Below are 18290 nucleotides of genomic sequence, written 5' to 3'. Positions count from 1 at the left end.
AGAGCAATACAGGAGATAGGGAAGGACTTGAGTTCAGGGTACATGTGCTGTGTCTCTGGTGTCTGTTAAATTGAAATGAAGAAAACTGGTGCACTGCCTGAGACACTGGACAGGATCGCTGAGAGCATTTGCCCTGGTGGGTGATTGCCCTATCCTGAAAGAAGAAACTTTTCCCTTGAAACTGGGCCGTGATTCCTGAGTTGCGAGTTGTGCAGCTCCACCGTGGGAACAACAAGAGCCTGCCTGTGAGGCTCAAACGGACACAGGGAGAAGACTCCCCTCGGGTTGGTTGTACAGCGGCTTTAATTTCCCAAGGACTTATTTTTCTTTTTTGTTGAAAATGTACCCCATTGGTCGTCCCATTTTTGAGGAGGAGCAACCCTTTGCAGCTCTTCGTCCTAATTCTCATGGTCCTGTGTGGTCCTCCTGGTCCCCTGGATCCAGGATCATTTTTGTAATAATATGTCTGACTGCTTTAATGTTTGTATTGGGAATAATGTTTATTCTATGAGAGAAAAGTTCATCTGAGCAGTTAAAAAATATTACATTTCCTTATTAATGATTAATACTCTAGCCCTCATAAAGGAAACACTTGAAAAGTCTAGTGAAAATGTTTTTATTAGATATGTGCTGTTGACTATTTTGATATTGAAATTGATGGTCACTGAAATGCATAGGAGCCTTGAAAATGTTTTTACTGGATGGTTCTAGGATTTGCTTAGGACTAGAAAGCTAATAGTTCTGTTTCTGATAATAGTAATTAATCTCTCCTGCTATCAGTATGACCCACTGCTCTGTTCCCTTTGTACTCCTGCTTATAACTTATACATACCAGCTTAACAATATTTAGAATGGGAAATGCCCACCTAGCAATGAATTAGGATATTGATAAATTTATGGAAAAAGGAAAAAAAATTAAAAATTAATGTGCATATTTTTTGTTTTCCTACTGGATTATGGGAGATGTCTTCAGCTAATGCTAAAAGGGCCGTCTGTTGTAAATTGCCTGCAATTGGATTAGCATTAGCGGAATACATCTGGTATTTAGAGGCTATCTTGTCAATTTTGTGGAATCCATTTTGTATTTCTGGCAGCCATTTTGTTTAACCTTGTGCTCTGTTTAAAGGACTGGCTATACTTAGACTCTGCTACTCTGCACATGTGCAGAAGAATCTAACTGTCCATACATCTGTTTTTAGTCTGTAGCTGTCAGGTTGTTTCTACCAGAGTCAGCAACTGCTAGCTCCTCCTTTACTGTTGACTGTGCATTTATGTATGACCATATATGTATGTAATTCTCCTATGTATGCTTGTACCGCCCTCTTTTTTGAGCCCCTGTGTGGGTATAAAATACCCATGGTTCTTCTACTCAGTGTGCCTCATTCATTCAGCACCACAGGGTGCTGTATGAATGTGGTTCCACCTCATGAGGTTTTATTAAACTCTGTATTTTCTATTCCAGTTTCTGTGCCAACTTCTTCCTATTGGTCTGAGGACTCTGTGCAGAGAAGGGTGAACCCCTTGCACTGGTAGGCCTAGCTGAGGTCACCATCAACAGCACTATCCTCCTTACTAACTGTTTACCAAATGCCCCCTATACCTGAATCCCCCCAGACCCATCCGGCATTGGTGGAGGCATGCTGGGGAAGGGGGAAGAAAGTATTAGGAGTGCACCATTCTCCCAACCCCCCCACCCCGAACCCCTGGCAAAGAGCCTTGCACACTCTCGCCCAAGGCCGAAGGGGCCAGAATGAACCTCCTCCCAATCCAAGGACACTGCCCTACTGTATTCCCTTAACTGGTATTTGGCGCGGTGCCTATGGCTATAATTTGTATGAGTCTATACCTCCATCTTATAATCACTGCCCCCTGCTTCTTGGCCTTGTGGGGAAACACTGCTTCATCACCGCAGCATAGCTTAATACCTTTGTTAATACCCTGTGCTCTACGAGGGAGGCTGTGTATGGCCAATGACTTGGGCCTGTTTATCCTCCCTGGCACCAAATTGTGCTGCATTATACCGCATAATTGTGGCTTTTGTTGCTGCATAATTTAAGCAACCCTGCCACATAATTTAAACCTCCTCTCTTCCCCCTTAGCCCCCACTATTATCTGCTGTAATAACCTTGTGCTCCCGAGCCCCATTACCTTGGCTGATATAGCCCCAACCAGCCAGCTTTACCCTGTATGCCATATCTCAATAAATAAAGAAATATGTGAGGTACTCAATGCATTGTTATCTCAAAGTATGTTATGCAGTTCTCTGGTTATACTGAATAAGCAGCTGCCTACGTCATTATCATATAAAATCTCTTTATTGATCTTATAACTCCACTTTCACAATTGCATTATTAATATTGTTTTTCCAAATTTGCTTGAAAATGCACCATTTGCCCACCCTGCAGCTGAGTCCCCCTTATGATGGCGGTCGAGCTCACTCACTCACCACAGTGAACTCATTCTGAACTTTCAAATGTCACTAGCAGCCACTGTTCACCCCGCTCCTCATGCATGGCATCTGCTAACGTCTAACCTGACAGCGTTTGTTGCGACTGGTTACGGAGTTATTTTTAACTGCTTGGTGCCATATGCCATCCCCATGTGCCAAGGTTCCCAAAGGAACTATCGCCTTCACACCTCCTTGTAGTGACCTCCTTATGTCAGAGAGATTGCATGTCGGCTATTGTAATGTGCCAGACACCACACTTGCATTCACTGATGATTAGTCTACTGTCACAAGACCCAGCACCCCACTGGCCTCTGTGCTTCTGCTCCCACGCTCACCGAGAGCCGCATGGTCGGTGTTTGTGCGCACCAATGTCACGGCGCCCCTGCTCGGTCCTTGCTCCCATCATCCTGTGCCATTGCGCGCTGCTCGCTGAAGATGTCGGGGGACGATGAGCCACAGGAGCATAGTGCCAATATCGGCAACACTCCCCATCCCTCCCACAGCAATAATTTGGAAAAATAATCAGACAAGACACATTCTTGCTGCAGGTGTATTTGCATAACAAATATGCCAACATGGTGGGTTATCCTACGGGCGATCCCAGGGCAAGCAGCCCCTCACAGCCTGATGTGCCAAATTACACTGTGGCCCTAGCCAACCGGTGCTTGTTAGATTTGGGGGAGGGGATAGCCCCTTCCACCGGTGGACCGCCAGTCCACCCCCTTACTCACGCCCCCCCAGCTAAAGGGGGTGGAGCGTTGCAGGCCACCCCCTGTTGCTCAGGTCCACAACCGCCCGTAGGACTAACAGGGTGCTGTCGCTCCTCCAGGGCCCAATGCGTGGACCTCCCAGGGGATATTTGGCTTTAGCACCCTTATTGTGCTCCTACAGAGAATACCCTTCTGTACCTTACAGCCTCTGGATCGCCCTGTAACTCCACCACAGCACTGGGTGTGGCCACCATCACCCCAGGGCCCCCCACCACGATCGGCCTAGTTACCTACAACCTGCTGACTCCAAGGCCTCCCCCAGATCAAGCAAGAACAAGTCCATTCTCACTCTGGACAGGTGTATCCCATCTTCATCAAAACACTCTGTGGACTTGGGGTGCAGTAAACCATGCCAGATGAAGCCAAACCCCCTTTGTTCAGTGATTTTACACATGGCACTGTTAACCCTCCTGCGCGAGGTCTCCCATGACCGTGTCCCCTCACTTTAGACAGGTGAAACCCCATCTTCTTCAAAAGGACAAAAGGAAACAAATTGACCCGGGACTTGGCCTATTCTTCACCCCCTGTGCAGTGCACTGGACTGTTATGCCAAGCATCAAGAAGGCCTTACACTCACGTGTATCAGATCCTCTTGAGATACACATCCGCTGAGTTGCTGCTATGTTCCCTATCTGTAGTACCTTGTAGTTATTCAATGATGCCAACAGCGAGGCCATTGTAATCCCCTCTATCCTCCTGTGCATAGATCATTTGGCTAAGCCAAAAGGACCCTGGAAAGCTCTTTGAACCTCCTGTCCTCTGCCCAAATAGCAAGCCCCACCCACTGTTTCCCCAAGGTGCTCCCATTAGAGAAGAGTGTGAAAATGTCTTGCTAGCTTGGCCGCCCCAGGCTGATATACCTTTGTGACCATCTTCCCCAAGGTAAGCGCCTGTCCAGCTATAGTTGCGTCTCAACAAGAGGCCTTGTGGAAATGCCTGTCACAGTACACAGTATCAGGTGCGGCAACATTACATCGGAATCTAAACTGTGCAGTTTCATGTCCTGATGCGGTCCCCCATTATGTGATTCCACTGGACACTTCAGCCTAATGCGCATGACCTAGGTACTTGATCCAGCTTGCTTGGCGGCCCGCTGAGAGTCAATATCCTAGCCCCCAAATGGACATACTGCTGCTGGCAGAGTTTAACGCTAAGTGCCGCATTGCCCTTACTGTGCTGGCCACCCTAGATAGCCTTGACCTTGGGTCCTGTAAGTTAATAGGGGACCATTTATCTGACCGGACAATAACTTTGCTGCCGTCTGAATGTGATTTGTGGTCTTTCGCTAGGGGTGAATACGCATGGGATCTACACACCCAGGAGTCAGAGGATGGCTTCAGGTGATGAATTCAAATTGCGCCTAACAGAAAGCTCGGTGTAATGTAGCTTCCCCCAAACCAAATGCTCTAGATCCTAGATTGCTAGGGGTAACCAAGTGGGACCAACTGTGTCCATGCCATCTTGCCTGCCCTTAATTTGATCAGTGCCTGCAGTCCCTCACCGTCTGAAAGCGATCTATAGCTGCAGAGACCCTGCTACTGTCCCAACCCTGGTGTGAGCAGCCCTCTGCCAAACTTGTTGGTAAGATCAGGAAGCAGGCAAGTGGTTGGCGAGAACAGGAGGACCGCCTGACCGGAAACAATCTCCGACTGACACAGGTTTTGACTGGATGTTGTCTAGCCGTACTTGTGCAACCACCCACGTGTGCATTACCCAGCACCCCAATTGAAAGTCTTTGTTGGGATGCAGGTAGCTAATGCACTTTGTCAACCAGAGTCCTCCCACCAGTGTACCCCGCACCCTAAGGACCCTTCCCCCCTATTATGGCAGCCACTGCAACACCCCCTGGCTGGACCAGCTGTGGGGCATACAGTCTCGTAAAATACAAGAAGTGTCCTGAGGTACCCACTGGAATGCAGAGGGACAATCCCTTTACCTAGCCACTAAATTTGCCCCTCCCCCTGGCAAATTGATACAAATGATTGTATTGTGTCACAGTCCAGTACCTTTGGTGAATTGTCTTTGTGCCTCACCAAGTCAGTCCCCTGGATGGCAAGAATGAGCTTGGATGCGTTGGGAATATCCCCCCCACCCATGTTCAGCAAATTACTGTGCCGCTCTGTCCCCATTCCCTAGGGTGCATAAATAGCAGTGTGAGTGAACCAAATGACATCAATGTCAAATCTTAAGATTCACAGGATCCAGCAGGACCCCTCTGCCTCATTTAGTGAAACCTAGCTACTTTACACTCAGCTCACATGCCTGCCCTTGAGAGGGACCCTAGGGACAGCTAGGCGCAGTGTTACTAAAGAAGAGTGCAATCTGTTTCCCTCGGCTCTATGGGAGCGGGAGCGTTAATGGTCAAGAGATGTCAGAAAAGATCAGACATCCCCCCGAACTGAAAAGTATAGCATACAACGTAAATTCTCTTCAGTACAAGTCGTCCTCCTCAGGCTGTCATGAGGTTAAACAAACGGGAATATCCTGCACCATAGCCCATGTGTCATCTGTACACTAAAACTTACTTGTTTGAGCCACCCAGTGGCCCCAAGATTCTGGCTTGGACGAGGAGACTATCTTAAGCATTGATAAAAAATAGGCTGTAATCTTTCATGTCAGTATGCTGCACCGTTCTGGCACTTCCGTTCTGTGTCTTTCTATTTAAACAACCGAAGCATTGGACCTATCGCCATCCCTACTATTGCCTTTGTCAAAGGTTAATAGTTGCATCGATATATAAGCACTGAGGTGGTATCCTTGAAAGACTATTGAAAATTGCTACCGTTCCATCCCGCTAACATGCAACTCTGGTTGCCTTCCCCATACCAATTAGGGAAATGCGTGACCCAGTAGCCTTTCACCCAAGCATGATGGCACCTCAGTTTCCCCCCTAGTGCTCTCTCCATACTTGGTGCCGCTGCCACCCAAACTTCCTCTGTGTAGTCTGGTCCATCTTCCTGTGACCAGGATGCTGTAAGAACGAGCTCCCAAGCCAACTGACTTGTTTGCTTCATGAAGAACAGATATCCCCCCTGTAGCCCACACAAGATCAGCCCCATCTAATCAAGATGACCCCAATGGTAAGGAAGGGTGACACTCATCTTGTGGTGCAGCCCGGGGGGGGTAAAGGAGGTGAGAGATGGGCGTGCTGGTATAGGGAGGTCAGTGGAGGATGTAAGAAATTATGCAGGTCTTCTGCTGTGCCGTGCCTATTTAAACACGCATTAGAATCACGCGCTGGTTGCAGCGAGGAGCTCTGCCAAAGTCACTGCTCACCCATCTAGATTCCAAGAAGGAAAGGGCACATGATGCACCCAGCTATCCTGACCTTGGCTCCTGCTGTGCTGCCATTCATATGCATCACAGCAGCTGTGCTATGGAGTAACCACATCAGCTAACCCTCGCAGGCAACTCTTAATGCCAAAACATTCAGAACTGCAGCTCACTAGAACACAGGCTGCACGTGCACGCGGCCGAGACCTGATCCCAGGACTCGCATGACATAACTGACGCATTTCCACGTAGCATAAGAGGATCTGGTTCGAATATGTATGGCAGAGGATATGGGCTCCAACACATTGATCATAGCTGCCAGAGATTTGGATTGCTATGTGTGACATTTTCGTAATATTCGGTGTAATGAGTGATTGTTTCACCAACATCAGTGACAATTTCTCGCGAGCATACTCAAGCAGTGAAGACGAAGAAAACATAGTTGTCAGAGAATGTACCAGTTAGGGCATAGAACCCCTATGGTGACGTACCACTGCAGCAAAGCACCAGGAACGGGAGGGCTCTTAGCGCTGGACGTTTGCAGATGAAAGAACAGACGCCCAAGCGGCTCTCCCCACACACCGATACAGCCTGTGGTGGGTGTAGAGTTATGTTAGGATTTCCTAACCCCATGTTCTAAGCAATGGCCTAGTAATTTAACTGACTGAGGAAAGTGACCAGCTGCATGGAAGGGGTCCTTAAAACTTCCACCTTATAGTAAAATTATGAAGCTGTAAATATGACTGGAAATGCAAATCTTCACGACTGATACAAAGCCAATGTAAGCTCCTCCCTTAATTGACCAGTATCGCAGCGCATCCTAAGGCTCGGACTAGGGCAAACACTCCCTGCTCATCGCAATACTTTTCTCAGTTCCAAAAGAAAGCCGATTTGTGTGTTTAGCCGACATATCTTTACCGCAGATACTGGCAACACAGGACATATCCCTTACAAATTCAAGGCTGACACTGGTTCCCACACCTACAACAACTTATATCTGCTGAAAGCATTTCTGCGAACCACTCTACTTCTGTGGCAGCTGCCCGCTTCACTGACAAGGCTCGCACAGAGCAGCAGGGATAAATCAATGGCTGGGCACTGCCATAGGGGTGTAATGTGCGGCTGCATGCTATTATTCCTGAGCTGCGTGGCTCTCGACCACCCCCAGCACCTGCTGCACAGTCAAGGTTTGGGTCTGGACAAGCTGTCGCCACGCCATCTGAGTGGTGATCAGCAATGCAACTGAAACAAATACTGAATCATAAAGCTATACATTGACCGATGAGAGTGAAAATACCTCGGACCCAGATCGCTTCCCATTTCCTTTGCCCTTACCTTCCGTGCAGCTCGCCCACACCTCATGGCAGAGCCGTAAGGGGCAAGGCTGTGAGTAATAAAAGTATGGTAAACTATTACCCTTGTAACCATCGGACGAACTGGCTGAGCCCCCTTGGCAAAGCGAGTAGTGCATTGCCATGGCAACCGCCGTCTGGGTGCTAAATTTTTACCCTTGTATCAGATATCGGACTGTTCTTTGCCATCACTGGCAGGGCGAGTTAGCAGTGCCCTGGCAACCGATGCGCGCCTTGCCTCGTCGTTCGCCGAGCAAATGGACTTTAACCCAGCGGAAGGAGCACTTGACCCTCCCTCTATGCCCCACTTTCTGCCAAACGCAACTCAAGGCACCCCCTGGAGGAAAATCTTGTTGTATTCACGAGGAGAGGAGTGATTTGTGCAGAATCACACAATGAAGAACGGCTACCGTGCTCGAAACTGGCATTCCCGCTCCCCCTCGGCAGCCCACTGCTTGCAATAATCCATGGGTATGAAGGCGTCAACAGCATAGCGGCAAGGACGGAGTCACAAGCAATGCTCTATTCTGTGCCTTTTGGTGCTAGACATATGTTGCATGTGGCCCGGATGAAGGCCACACTCGCCGCGGGGGGGGGGGGGTTCGCGCTCGTGACCAGCATACCCGGGTCTGGGTAGGCAGCTTGCCCAAATCTTCCAGAGGGTACCCTGGAACATGACCACAGAACGCGTTGGGGAGCTCGGAACTGGCCCGCACTCCCAATGAGTCCCCGCGGGCCGTGGATTGCAGCACACTGACCAATATGGGCAAACCCTGTTGCAATCGTGCAAAGCGGGGGCAAGAAACCACCTGATCGGGCAAGCCTGATGCTGTGCAGGTCAAGGAGCACCAGAACACGAAAGGTGACTGACCTAAGAGCTATCCTCCCCCGTCTCTCACTGTGACAAATGTCGAGCAGCAGCACATGGAGCACGACCTAAATGGCGTCAGGGCAGCGGTGTTGCTTTCCACAATCGCCCTCCTCGCCTCCTATTGGGACCCGGGCACACCATGCCACGGGCCCTCCGCCTGCACCGCTCCCCTTTAACCCACCACCGGCAAAGCCGACCAACCCACGGTGGACACAGCCCCCCGCTCGGCCTGAAAATTGTACTCATGACACCATCAGGGAGGGCACTGCTGCCTGCTCAGCCACAGACCCCTTGTCTGAGAAAGTGAACCATGCACTGTGTTCCTGAAGTTTTAAATGGCGCGGGCTTGACTTAATGACGTGGAGTTTAGTTACACACGCCCGCGTTCAATTTGTTATGCACAGGGAGATTAAGAGATTAGTCCATATTCACAGGACTGAGGGTTGGGGCCGCGACTCGAAACTCAGGCCCCCAGGAGTGAGGTGAAGCTGGCGAATCATTATCAAGGGGCGAAAACCCACCCAGTGGACAAGCACAGCCCTAAAGACACAGCGCCCCCCGCTGCAGGCAAAACAGAGTCCCGGACACAGGCATGCTGCCCCCTCCCCCCGTGGGTTGCCTTTTCACCTGGTGGCCATACTTGGTCCCAGGTACGGAGGCTGTTCAGGCCAGGGTTTGGTTAGGACACTCCGGTACAGGATGACCCGGCGCTGCTTGCTCATTAGTAACCCCAGGCCGAATTCCTCTTTTTTGATACTGTGGGTGATTAATAATCTGCCCAGGATCACAAGATGTTGTTGATTCACGCCGAGATCTAAACATTATTCCCCCGCTCCAATGTCTGAACCCAGGGCCCCTCCGCTCCTGCATCCAACCACCAAATACACCACTCCCAAGCCGAGGCTTCCGCAGCAGTCCCCCCGCTGCTCCCACTCGCGCGCTCCTCAACCTACTCCCATGCTCGATTCCGACTCCACATCGAACCCCCCGATCCTCCGTGCATCACTCTAGCCCACACACCCGGTCTGTGGCACTCCGAGATGACCAAATCATATGCGCAGGATCACCGTAAATTGACCGGCTCCAATACATGGCCACACATAACTCCACCTCTACCCCCTCCGTCCTGACAATGCCTAGCGGGCCCCATGGACCACTCCACAACTCACAAAATCATCCAGCATCCTGCGGCACCGTACTCCCTCTCAAGCTCCACCCCCGTCCTCTAGCCCTTTGCCTTGCCACCGCCAAACCCCCCAGACTTCACCGCAACCCGCTCGCACCTACCCTCTGGAACCAACCCCACCATGCCAGACCGATGCACTTGCATGCCCAACCACGCTCCAAGCCCGTGGCAAGCACCACAACACCTGTCCTCCAACTCCAGGATGCGCACCTCCTCACACATATCTCCTGCAATCCTGTCTCCCTCCGTGCCCAGCATGCCCACCACGAATTGCAAACTTCCCACCACCACCACCAGGCCAGCACCAAGACCCCAGCCCCACCATTAACCTACACTATCTCCCACACCTTGCTCCACTCCCGCTACCGGACGAACCTCGAGCTGGGGGCAATGCCGTCCCGCATACGTGCTACTGCTGGGCCCTTAAGGTGGCTCCCGGGCCAAACATTGGGTGTAGCCATACCCCTCTGTCCACTGCACTTGTATACCCCTCTTTACCCTCCAACACTCCGCACCACATCTCTGCGCACCCGTCAATCCTAACGGCCCAGCCGCAAACCCCTGCAGGACCAGGCTGCAGCATGCATCTCTGCCACCCCTCTCCTGTTCAACGGCACCCACACCCTAAACCACCATCCTCCCCCACCCCACCCCTCACACCCCAGCGGAACTGCTTCTACTCTCTGCCCCAACTGTCCCATCCCCCCTCCCCAGGTGCCATACCCTGCTACCTTGGAAGGTGACCATCTGCTCTGTGCCACCCGCACAAACAACCCTTGGCACTCTCCGCACTTCTCCCGGCATAACACCCTTTCCGCCCTCCCCACACCGTGCTTGACCCCCCCTTTCCTTCTGTCTCCCGGGCGCCCGTGGGTACCACAGCTGACCCAGAACTGCAACCATTCTCACAGGTCTTAGAAGGATGAAAGGCCAAGGGCATGAAGACTGGGCCTGTAACCGCTGTACAAGGGACACCAGCAGCTCCCTGAATTCTCTCCTTATGCGTGCGGGTTGGAGCCATACCAGCACTCCAAGGCGACAAGCCCCCTCCCCACTCACCGATGCCTCCCTCCCCCCTCGCCACCCCACGTGCAAAGGAATCCCCCACCCATGCAAGAATGGCACCCACCCATGCCTCCTGTTGCTATTATATTTCCCAGTATTGGCGCATACCTGACTTCAATTGACAACACCCCCCCACATTCCAAAGCCACCCGATCGTGCCCACCCTTCCCCATCACACATCATCTCACACATTTTTATGCACTACTCCGACTCCCGATTGCACAAAACCCACAATTCACCCCCTTTCTTTTCCTTCTGATCGCCCTGCTTCCTTCACTCTAGTTTTGCCTCTGACGCCTTGCAAATTTAGAACGCACCCTGCTAAACATTAATCCAACACTCCCTGCCTGCACAAAGTGCCACATTTCACACCTCCCCCCCCCCCCCGGCAAAGCTAAATAGTGCACTCCCCACTTTCACACAGTCTGGAGTACTTGCTGTCTTGCTCTTTGATTGTGAATCTTAAAACCCTCATGCAGGCGCGTGTTACGGTTTGACTCTTTATATGCGACTGACTCTCTCTGTGAGGGAATTAAGACTGGGCCTCGCACCGCTTTCCAAGGACACCAGTGTCTCCTTGAATCCTCTCGTTATGCGAGTTGCAACCTGACCACCAGTCACTTCGAGGGCGGAGGACTGACAACCTTCCCCCCTCATCCCACTGGCCTGTCCCATCTTGTGCCTGAGTGAGGCGACGAACCTTCCCACCCAATCTGATGGCACTGTGCTGCGCGCTGCCCCCCCCCCCTCCCTGCATGCCCTCAGTACCCCCGGCCCATCAGCCTACCCTGCCAGCTGCCCCATGCATCTCTTCTAACCTAAACACTATTAATATTCTAATTTGAGAGTTAACACTCCTAGGGACCACAATGGGTAATCTATCTATCTAAATGCCAATGAATGCACAGTAGCACTGAATTGCACAGCAATGCTGCAGAATATTTAGTAGTTGCCCACTGGTGATTTCCATGGCTCTCAAGCACAAACCCGTTTAGTATCTCTAGAGTGAAATTCTGCTCCATATTTACTAAAATTATCCATCTCACTTTTACAATACTTTCAATCACGTATGCCAGAATAATACACACCACTCATCCAGATAAAGGCCCTGTATCAAGGCTATTTGGCCTGATATGGGTCTTACACATGATAATTTCGTAGAACCATGCTCACGTTTTTGTAATTACATGGATGAAACATCTGTGGGCTATGCAAAAATACTTTAGAAGGTCAGGTTCCGAGCAGTTTTACCAAAGCCCTTCTTCCTCACTTATTGCCCTCTGGAGCACTTAAAAGAATCGTAGCTCTGTACTTATGCAAGAAGATAGATAACATTAAAACAGGAAGCCAGCAAGTGTGTCCCTTGAACACAAATGGGCGATAGATAAATGTCCCCGTCTCCATTTGTTCTTACTATATTTGCAGTAAAAAATAGTTATTCTATATGAATTATAGTACATATGCGCATCTATTTGTTCAACAACTAATGCTGCACATTTACCGAAGACTTAAGATATGAACAGTTAAGGACAGTTGATAGGTAGAATTCTGAAACATAAATGTAATGTTCTCCAATATTCCTAAGTGTCATCTGCAGACTATTCAAGCTTTTAAGCACCAATTCTTAATAGCAACCAATCTGCTGTTTGCTAAATAGCCAGAACTGTGTAGAGGTGTCAGACAATGTTAACGGGCTTTGACAATTTAGGGCGAAAGATAAATCAGGTGGGCGAATCACTTTAGTAAACATTGCGAAAGGTAGACATGCAAATGGGACAGCTCCCTACCAAGAGAGCAAGGTTGATGATGGGGAACCCTCCTTGGAAGAGAACATGTGTAAAGATGTCGGGTAGTGAAAACCCCCTCTTGGAATTAAAATTAAGTTGCACAGGAAAAGAACGAAACATTACATACCCATACACGTTTCAACAACCATCAAACCTTCAGTAATGCGAGTCTCCGTACTGCTGCAAGCCACTTTACTGGCGCCAGTAATTCTTTTAATGGCGCCGACAGCCGTCATTACCCCTTGTGTAATGGGCCCCGCGCAGAAGCCTTGGCCCAATATTTGTAGTGCAAGTTCTCAAAATATTATTACAGGACACGGGCTTTCACCAACGGCCATCATCAACCTCGCGTTATGGCTGCCGTACAGCAGGGACATGGCCAGTCACCTATAACTGAACGCACATTGCACTCCTTGTAAAACCTCAGAGTGCGTTTTATGGCTGCACTCAGATCCCATTCCAAAATGTTTCCTCTTCCTGAGCAGCTGCAGATGCGTTAGACCGCTAAGCACCGGCACAAATTAAGCAGACACCCAAATCCGCACTCTTATCGCCCTCCCCAGGGCTGCCCTTTTTAAGCGTCTCCCCTTGGCCCAGGACCCCGCTCTGATAGGCCGCAACCTCGGCCTCGTATTTCTCCTTCAGGACGGCGACTCTGACCTCAAACTGCCACCGCGCCTTGGGAATTTGCTCGGACCACTTCTGGCACTGCTCAGGGACGGACAACCCGGGACACTCTGCCCTGAGCTGCGGCAGATACGAGGTGGCTTCTTGGGGACGCAGGGGTCCTTGGGGGGCCGGACACGGGCGGGCACCGCATCCCCTCGTTCTTGCTCCCAGCGCTCCTTGTTGCCCTGTGCCCAGGTGCTCGAAGATTGCCCTCTCCCGGGCTGTGGTGCTACGCCATCGCTCACTGCAGACCTGGGAGAGCACGGCCATGCTCACCGTGCACCGGGTGTCTCCTGCAGATCTCCACCCTGCAGGCCTGCACGCAGAAGGAAAAGAGAGACATGCGCGCCCGGGACTTCACCGATTTACCCATGGCGACTGCAGGGATGCAGGGAGCCGATCAGGCAGCGTCTCCAGCTTAAGTAAAAAAGCTGATGTGCTTAGAACTCTGGCTATGAGGGAACTGCGGGTCGGGAACACAAAACAAACGAAGTGGGAAGGTAGACTCTATAATCAATAAAGCCCCGGGGAGGTGGCAGTCCCCTGGGCTGCGGGAGCCCCCACGGGCCCTAACTACATAAATAAATGCCCCCGGGACTTTGCCCACCCAGGGGCTTTTCTTTCTCTCACCTTTTCTTTCCCCCTCGGTCCGAGCACAAGATGGCAGCCAACACTTCCTGGTTTGAAGTGTTGGCAGCCAATTAGAACCAAGCTCCTGCTCGGGAGGTTAGGCTCCGCCCAGATATCGGACCGTATTATTTTTTTTATTTCTCAGGAACTGCTGAACGGATATACACCATGTGACAAAAAGGGCTCTTTCTGAACCAAGGGCTACCTTTTGCCAAATTTGGTGTAATTCAGTTCAGCAGTTCGAGCTGTAGCCGTGTCTAAAGTTTCCTATGGAAAATAACATGGGGAAAACACGTTTTGGGACCCCCCTTTTTTCTCGGACCCCACTTGACGAATCACCCCGAAACTTTCAGACTAGGAGCTGACCGGAATCCCCCCACGAGTTTTGAAAATTTTGTGAAGATTCGTCAATCAGCACCAAAGTTATTTGGAAAACAAAAAATGCTTTTCCTATGGAAACTAGGTCCTAACTATAACTACCTACTGGCGACTGCCAGTAGGTAATATATATATATATATTATCTACTGGCGGTCGCCAGTAGATAGTTCTAGTTAGGACCTAGTTTCCATAGGAAAAGCGTTTTTTGTTTTGCCAATAACTTTGGCGCCCGTTGACGAATCTTCGCAAAATTTTCAAAACTTATGGCCCGCTCTGGTCAGCTCCTATCCCCAAAGTTTCGGGGTGATTAGCCAAGCAGGGGCCGAGAAAAAAGGGGGGTCCCAAAACGTGTTTTTTCCATGTTATTTTCCAAAGGAAACTTTAGACACAGCTACAGCTTGAACTGCTGAATGGAATTACACCAAATTTGCAAAAAGGTAGACCTTGGTTCAGATAGAGACCTTTTTGTTAAATGGTGTAAATCCGTTCAGTAGTTCATGAGAAATTTTGAAAAAAGAGGTCGAAAAATGCATTTCCCATAGGAAACTTTAGACACTGCTACAGCACGAACTTCTGAACGGAATTACACCACATTTGGAAAAAAGGTAGTGCTTGGTTCAGAAAGCATCCTTTTTTTTTTTTAAATGGTGTAAATCCGTTCAGTAGTTTTTGAGATATTAAAGTAAAAAAATCTTTATATATCTGGGCGGGGCCTAACTACACAAGCACAAGCTTGGCTCTAATTGGCTGCCAACACTTCAATCCGGGAAGTGTTGGCAGCCATCTTGGTGCAATGCTATTTAGGTCTCACCTAGCAACGCAGCGCATGCGCTGCACACTACACAAACACCACAGCATTACCCTAAAGACTAAAACAAAACCCCAGCATGACCCCCTACACTACCCAAACACTACTGTACTACCCTAAACACTAAAACACTACCCCAGCATGACCCCCTACACTACCCAACCATCACTGCCCTATCCTAAACCCTAAAACACTACTCCCAGCAAAACGATCCCCTACACTACCCAAACACCACTGCACCACCCTAAACCCTAAAACACTACCCCAAGCATGACCCCCTACACTAACCAAACACCACTGCACTACCCTAAACCCTAACACACTACCCCCAGCATGACCCCCTATACTACCCAAACACAACTGCACTACCCTAAACCCTAAATCTACCCCCAGCATAACCTCCTACACTACACAAACACCACTGCACTACCCTAATCCCTAAAACACTACCACCAGCATTACCCCCTACACTAACCAAACACCACTGCACTACCCTAAACCCTAAAACACTACCCCCAGCATGACCCCCTACACTACCCAAACACAACTGCACTACCCTAAACCCTAAAACACGACCCCCTATACTACACAAACACCATTGCACTACACCAAACCCTAAAACACTACCCCAGCATGACTCCCTATACTAAACAAACACAACTGCACTACCCTAAACCCTAAAAGACTACCCCCTACACTAGACAAACACCACTGCACTACCCTAAACCCTAAAACACTACCACCAGCACGACCCTCTACACTACACAAAAACCACTGCACTACCCTAACCCCTAAAACACGACCCCCTACACTACCCAAACACAACTGCACTACCCTAAAATCTAAAACACTACACCCCAGCATGACCCCATACACTACACAAACACCACTGCACTACCCTAAACACTAAAACACTACCCCCTACACTACACAAACACCACTGCACTACACTAAACCCTAAAACACTACCCCAGCACAAACCCCTAGACTACACAAACACCACTGCACTACCCTACACCCTAAAACACTACCGCCAGCATGACCTCCTACACTACCCAAACACTACTGCGCTACCCTCAACCCTAAAACACTACCCCCAGCACAACCCCCTATGCTACCCAAACACCCCTGTGTTACCCTAAACCCTAAATCTACCCCCTGCATGACCCCCTATGCTACCCAAACACCACTGCGCTACCCTAAACCCTAAAACACGACCCCCTACGCTACCCAAACACCACTGTGCAACCCTAAACCATAAAAGACTACCCCCTACACTACACAAACACCACTGCACTACCCTAAACCCTAAAACACTACCACCAGCACGACCCTCTACACTACCCAAACACCACTGCACTACCCTAAACCCTAAAACACGACCCCCTACACTACCCAAACACAACCGCACTATCCTAAACCCTTATACATTACCCCCTACAGTACAAAAACACCACTGCACTACCCTAAAATCTAAAACACTATGCCCCAGCATGACCCCATACACTACACAAACACCACTGCACTACCCTAAAGACTAAAACACTACCCCCTACACTACACAAACACCAATGCACTATACTAAACCCTAAAACACTACCGCATCACAAACCCCAACACTACACAAACACCACTGCACTACCCTAAACCCTAAAACACTACCCCCAGCACTACCCCCAACACTACACAAACACCACTGGGCTACCCTAAACCCTAAAACACTACCCCCAGCACGACCCCCTACGCTACCCAAACACTATCGCGCTACCCTGAACCCTAAAACACTAACCCCACCACGACCCCCAACGCTACCCAAACACTACCGCACTACCCTAAACCCTAAAATACTACCCCAGCATGACCCCCAATGCTACCGAAACACCACTGCATTACCCTAAACCCTAAAACACTAACCCCAGCATGACCCCCTACACTACACAAACACCACTGCACTACCCTAAACCCTAAAACACTACCCCCAGCATGACCTCCTACACTACCCAGACACCACCGCACTACCCTAAACCCTAAAACACTACCCCCAGCATGAGCCCCTACACTACCCAAACACTACTGCACTACCCTAAACCCTAAAACACTACCCCCAGCACGACCCCTACACTACACAAACACCACTGCACTACCCTAAAACCTAAAACACTACCCCCAGCATGACCCCTATACTAACCAAACACCACTGCACTACCCTAAACCCTAACACACTACCCCCAGCATGACCCCCTACACTACCCAAACACAACTGCACTGCCCTAAACCCTAAATCTACCCCAGCATGACCCCCTACACTACACAAACACCACTGCACTACCCTAAACCCTAAAACACTACCACCAGCACCACCCCCTACATTAACCAAATACCACTGCATTACCCTAAACACTAAAAAACTACCCCCACCATGACCCCCTACACTACCCAAACACCATTGCACTACCCTAAACCCTAGAAAAGTAACCCCCACCCCATGCCCAATCCCCCTACCTGTCACTCCTCGTGGTTCCTGCTTCACGTTGTCTCTGAGGGGTAGTGCATGTCGTTGTGAGGAAACAGAACTGCCTATGTTTCCTTACAAAGACGTGGATCGTCTAAATTTTTTTAGAAAGCATGGTCATTTACCATCCATACCTTTACAACAAAATTGGTTGTAAAGGTATGCGTGGTAAATGACCATGCGTTCTAAAAAAATGCGTGCATGGTAATGCATGCTTTGTAATGGTATTGCGAAGTAAAAAAGTCGTTGTAACAGCTGTTTACCGATCAAAGCTGGCCCCTGTTCTTCAGTGAGTCTTTTATTTGATTAGGAGGAAGGAATGTGTTTTTTTACTGAAAAGTGCATTCCCGGCTGTTGTATTGTGAAAGTGTCCGCATGGCCTGGTTTCACCTCCAGTGAGAGAGTGGAGGAGTCGGTTTCGATCTAAAGAAGTTCTGTTGTTGGACGGGGCCGGCGCGACGCGTCATCAGAAAACACAGTTAATGGAAAGCGTCCTCCCCGAAGTGTGGAGCAGTGCCATGAGAGGTCAACGAGTGTGC

General features: G+C 49.8%; 1 protein-coding gene across 1 annotated transcript; it reads right to left on the bottom strand.

The window, feature by feature from the left end:
- Positions 1 to 13257: 13257 nt before the first annotated feature.
- LOC146785781 (high mobility group protein B2-like) lies at positions 13258 to 13692 on the bottom strand. The gene has a single exon (XM_085633105.1). The coding sequence runs from the start codon at positions 13690 to 13692 to the stop codon at positions 13258 to 13260; it is 435 nt and encodes a 144-aa protein (XP_085489231.1).
- Between the last annotated feature and the right edge of the window lie 4598 nt (positions 13693 to 18290).

This window comes from Triturus cristatus, chromosome 11 (assembly GCF_964204655.1).
Source record: "Triturus cristatus chromosome 11, aTriCri1.1, whole genome shotgun sequence".
Taxonomy (NCBI): domain Eukaryota; kingdom Metazoa; phylum Chordata; class Amphibia; order Caudata; family Salamandridae; genus Triturus; species Triturus cristatus.
Note: the sequence above shows the minus strand (reverse complement) of the source record. Positions and strands in the feature narration are given on the sequence as shown.

Bases quoted from the DNA above. Each gene is read 5' to 3' on its own strand.
- LOC146785781 (XM_085633105.1), bottom strand. From the start codon at position 13,692: ATGGCCGTGCTCTCCCAGGTCTGCAGTGAGCGATGGCGTAGCACCACA.